At 44.5% G+C, this 5,265-nt stretch overlaps 1 protein-coding gene across 1 annotated transcript; it reads right to left on the reverse strand.

Annotated features, from left to right (window-relative positions):
- Positions 1-1,442: 1,442 nt before the first annotated feature.
- Positions 1,443-4,048, reverse strand: LOC121620061 (piggyBac transposable element-derived protein 4-like). Its single transcript, XM_041955999.1, has 3 exons — positions 3,965-4,048; positions 2,427-3,881; positions 1,443-1,574 (listed from the first exon to the last, which is right to left on the reverse strand). Exons 1-3 carry the CDS (start codon positions 4,046-4,048, stop codon positions 1,443-1,445), a joined length of 1,671 nt encoding a protein of 556 aa, XP_041811933.1.
- Positions 4,049-5,265: the final 1,217 nt, after the last annotated feature.

Raw genomic sequence — 5,265 nt, forward strand, 5'->3', positions numbered from 1 at the left:
TAATCAACAACAGACCACATGCACCTGTAGTTGTTTGTAGAGTAATTAGTAATGATCTGTGTATACCACACTTTGAGCACAATTACCACATTTGGAGTGGATTTGCTTTTGTCTGAACCTTGAGGTGAGTGGACTAAACCAATGTGCACCTTCCATGTAGAGGGGGAGCACTCTGAAGTACTTAAGAGCACTCAGAGACAGCCACAAGTGCTCTAAAATCACTGGCAACTGCTTTAAAATGCTGCCAGTTTTGTCTTTTTACTGTCCGTACAGTAAATATGGAGGCGTAACTGCAAGCATTTTTAAACACCTGCTGATTATCTGAACTGGACACTTCAAAAGGATCTGCTGAGGAAGTGTGATACTACTTGACCTATATACGGGTTTCTTAGTTCTTACAAGGGGTGGCAGGCAGATCTGGTCCGGCCCCCTCCTCTCCTGAGCACACCTGCCCTCAATCATTCAATAGAGACTCACCTGCTGCCACATTGTTTAAGTGCCAGCCATCCACCCAGTATTCGTCGAATCGTCCGTTCATCCTCGTCATAATGACTGAGACTCCTCAAACCCACAGTATTTTTTTTTTGCCTGTGTTTTTTTTTTTTTCTCAGAGAGGGAAATCAGCAAGCCCTGTCGCATCAAGGAGGATTGCTTGGACAGCATGGGCAAGTGTTGGACACTCTTCATAAGCAACAGCAAACCCTGTTTAATTCAGTGACCATGCTCAACTCACAAGTAACCACTCTATCTCCTGACCTTGCCTCCCAAGCCTTTCCTCTGCTACCTTCGCAACCACCAGCTCCAGCCGTCGCCCCCCCAACTCAACCTCCAGTCAGGGAGAGACAGTGCCATATACAAGTGGGGGTATGCTTGTACCCGGGACATTGCATTGCGTCGTGTCCAGTGCGGCCAAAAGAGCGGGAACACCACTATCTGAAGGGGCTTGTTGGTGAGTCAGTCCATCAGAAAACTTTACTCTTGTCATGATAGCAGATAGCAGCCACTTGGTGTTTTCAGTCTCTCTCCCTTCAGCTCTAAGCTTTGGTGGATTCAGATGGGACAGGTAATGGCCCTCCTAAGCGCTTGTTTGTCCCAGACTCAGTCCACACGCAGGTACTGCAGTGGGCCGTCTCGGCCTGGTTCACCTGTTACCCAGGCACGCATTGAACCCTTGAGTTACTTAAGCATCATTTCTGGTGGCCTGGGATGGGGGTGGACACACATGAGGTTGTCTCTGCCTCTTTGTGCCCAGGGAAAGACGTCACATCAAGCACAAGCTGGGCTCCTCAGACCATTGCCAGCACCTGGCATGAGCAGGTGGCCTAGCCACGGTCGTAGGAAAGTGTGTGTGAAGGCGTAAATTCACAACACCCTCATCAGCGCTTCCTCAGGTATGTAACCTTTTGAGTGTACTCTTGGTTATCAACTCCAATTGTTCCCTTCTACGGAGGTAGAGTTTCCAGTTGTCTCTGTCCAGGATCATCTGTGCCGCTGCCAGTGGACTTGGAGGAAGGCTTGAACTGCTCGTCTTCAGGCTTCCACATGATCCAGTCCAGGCCTACTGTCTTGGACTCCTAGTCAGCCCAGCAACTTCTCAGAATCAGACCAGTTTAGCTCTGCTTGGCTTGGCCCTGACTCATATCCCATTTCCTTTGCACAACAATAAATCCTTAAGCCTTAACCCTTGTGTGGTCTTCGCGTTTGGGACCCTCTGGTATCCCTCGGGTCAAATTGACCCGGGACATATTTGGGGTGTTAAAAGCAAGTACAAATCAAAAATTTAACTTTATAACCCATTAACATATATGACCTTTATCTCAATTTTAGATAGATAGATAGCTAGATGGATACTTTATTAATCTCCAAAGAGAAATTTACAAACAATAGAGACAACATATATGTTTAGTTATTGCAATCACCCATAGAGAACACAATTAAAAATGGAAGTTTGATTTGTTTTTTGGAATTTTACTATCCACTGTTACTGTCAAATCATGCATACCTCTGAATAAAAGAAAAGAGACAATATTTTCACTAACATTTTTTTTAATGAAAACTGTCATGAACTTGAATTTCAACAATCACTTTTATCTCATAAAATGCAAATGAACAAGTGAGGCATTCTCCTTGCAACAAAGGGTGTTGGTGAGTAAAACAATATCATACCTTTTTACACACATGCATCACAAAACTTAGCAGTATGCGTGCCACAGATGTATTTTTTGCAGTTTCTGCATGTTGTTTGGGTCTTCGTGTCCTTTGATGGCCCACACACCTCACAGCGCTTCCTTTTGCCACCGACCACAACCTAAAAGCATGAAAAGACTTTAGTTCATGTTTAATTTTGTAATTTCTAAAATTGCACACACACACACACACACACACACACACACACACACACCACAAAACGGCAACAGGACACTTACTTCAGAAGCTTGAGGTTGTGGTTGTCCGAGGGGTGCAGGTGGGACAGCTGTAGCTTCTGTCACTCTCCTCACTGTGGCTAAAGAAGCTGGGGTCCTGGGCACATGTTGTCTCCTTTGCATGTGCGGTGTCACCAGTGCCTTGCCGAGCTCCTCAAGGAAAAGCCGTCTTCTTTGGAGCTTTCTTTGGTTCCAGTCTGGGTTGATTGCCATCCATATCGTGAATGCATTGTAGGCTGAGACATCCAGCATGTTATAAGAGACCACAAGTGGCCATCGCAGTGTTCTTCTTTGACAGCTGTAGCAGGCCAGCAGCTTGTCGAGGTTGTCTACTCCTCCTTTGGTGGCATTGTAGTCAAGTATGACCTCTGGCTTACGATCCTCTTGGCTACTTTTTTTTCCATCCCTGTGTAGAGTGCTCATCAGCAACACATTTCTACCTTTTTTTGGTATGTAAGATACCAGAGAAGTGTTGGCTGTGAACATGAAGTTGGAGGAATGCACAGGTCGTTTCTTCACAGTTAGAACCTCAGGTGGGAGCTCCGTCCTATTTTTGCAGATTGTTCCAACCATTGTCAGCTTTCTTTTGAGAAGCTCCTGTCCCAGGTTGTAAGATGTGAAAAAGTTGTCACAGGTAATGTTGTGACCACTTAGGCCTTGTGACATCTCGAGCACCACTCGTGTTCCCTGGTTTCTTTCAGCAGCTCCTCCTTCTGGCTTCCCTGTATAAATCTGCATGTTCCATGCATAAGATGAAACAGCATCACAGGCAGCCCAGATTTTGATGCCATACCTTTCTGGTTTTGAGGGCATATATTGCCTGAAAGGGCAGCGGCCTCTAAACCCCACAAGTCGTTCATCCACTGTTACATTGGGCACAGGGTTGTAAAGGCGGGGAAGCTGGTCCACCCACAAGTCCCACACAGTGCGGATTGCTGCCAACTTGTCTCCACGCTGTCTTACAGATCTTGATTCCCGGTTGTCAAACCTGATGATTCTTGAAAATACACGGAAGGTCTTCAGAGACATTGTCGCTCTAAAAATCGCTCTCCCTGTCTCAGCATCCCACAGACTTTCAGTTGACTCTCCTCTTGACCTGTAGACACCAGCAAGGATGAGGATGCCAAAGTAGGCATGCAGATGCATCATATCCACTTTTTCCCACTGCTCACCAAAAACGCGGCTCCCCTCAAGATTGGTCATATCCAGAACAATTTTCTGAATTGTGTGAGGAATCAGCAGCTCAAAGGATGACTTTATATCCTGAAGATGCGTCACTGCAAATCGTGTGGGCCCTGGTACCATCCGTATTATGTTAGCAGCTGTGTGAGGGGGTTCTCCCACTGGGGATGAAGACCATTCAATTTCTCCATTTTTTGACAAAGATGTCTGTCGGCTGTTCCAGTGGCTGGCTCTTGGGCTGCTCCAGCAGCTCCCTGTAGTGCTTCGTCTGGAGCTCTTTGTGGTGCATGTTCCTGGTCATCTTCAAATTCACTCCCAGAATCAGAATTCATGTCCAAATTGTCTTCATATTCTGAGACGTTTTCCTCTTCCACATCGCTGTATTCCTGGCTCTCTTCAAGTATGAGCTCTAAAGCCCTCTGACTGCTGAATCTTTTGGTCATACTGAGAGTGGAAGATTGTACTGTGAAGAAGAGGTCTTTATACCTTTTGTCCCCTCCACCTGATGAACAGTGCCTTGATGACATTCTGTCAATCAAAGGCACATGCTCATCAAAGTGCCTTTAATGTGCAGAATGTTACAAAATAATGCTCTGAACATGTGGACACCTGACACAGTGTCAAAAGAGCAGGAAAATGAGATCAGACATCTTCTCTGTGCTGAGTGTGTGCACATCTATGTATGCGGGTCAAAATGACCCGAATACCATATAAAGGATGTAAATGTGTGGGGTATAGTAGCAAGTGTGCTCAATTAATTTTTTTTATTTGTACATGTTTATCACAGTAAATGAGCTAAGGCCATGGAGTTTCAGGTAGAACAAATGTATACTTGTAGCATTTTTATTCTTGTAAAAATTTGAAACGGGTCAATTTGACCCGAAGACCAGACAAGGGTTAAACTGATACCTGACTCTTTGTCTATGTACCTGGGTTGACTAGCTTAGCCCTGTACAAATATAGGAAAAACACGTACAAATCATTATTCTTAGTGCAAAGCCTACTGATCAAATATTCATTTTCAGAACAAATGCGACCCGATGAGCTGATCATGTCTCAATCGCAGAACACAGGGAGCAACCGAAGTTGTCTTTGATCATACTTCTCCATAGAGTTGGATTTATTAATGATTTAACACTTTGAAGACATTAAGAGTACCCAGTTTATGAAAAAATTATAACACTGGAGACTATTTTCTTCAGATTTCTCGCTGTAGAATGATTTCCATCTTGTGATGGAAGCAAGAACTGTGCTGGGAAATGTATTTCTCTGACTTTTACTGCAGAACATATTTGCATTTAAAGAAGTTAGGCTCATTTTTAATATCACCTCTACTTCAGTAAATTTGAAGTAAGAGCACTTCTTCAGACTTCTCTCCACCCCTGGTCATGAATGATGGAGAGGTTTTCAGATTGTGACGCATAGTGTAAATGGTTAAACATTAGAGCATCTTGAACACAGTGTGTAGGGCCCTCACCTGCACCTTTACCCTTAGGGAGGAATTCACAAATAGACGCTTCACACCTCAGCCTGCTCAAAATGTCACCATCTGACAACTTTAAGCAGCTTTCCATGCCTTTTTTTTTTCTGAACTGAGCTGACACCTGTCGCCTTGATTAAAGAAATAAATCAGCCTCTCGTAGTCTAAAAATATGCCGAA

This window comes from Chelmon rostratus, chromosome 16 (genome assembly GCF_017976325.1).
Source record: "Chelmon rostratus isolate fCheRos1 chromosome 16, fCheRos1.pri, whole genome shotgun sequence".
NCBI classification, from domain to species: Eukaryota; Metazoa; Chordata; class Actinopteri; order Chaetodontiformes; family Chaetodontidae; genus Chelmon; species Chelmon rostratus.

Excerpts from the sequence above, each read along its gene's own strand:
- LOC121620061 (XM_041955999.1), bottom strand. The coding sequence starts at position 4,048 with ATGACCAAAAGATTCAGCAGTCAGAGGGCTTTAGAGCTCATACTTGAA. Across the intron at positions 3,882-3,964 it reads GCGATGTGGAAGAGGAAAAC|AGCTCCAGACGAAGCACTAC; the intron begins GTCTCAGAATAT and ends TGCACCACAAAG. Across the intron at positions 1,575-2,426 it reads CACAACCTCAAGCTTCTGAA|GAGTCCAAGACAGTAGGCCT; the intron begins GTAAGTGTCCTG and ends TGGGCTGACTAG.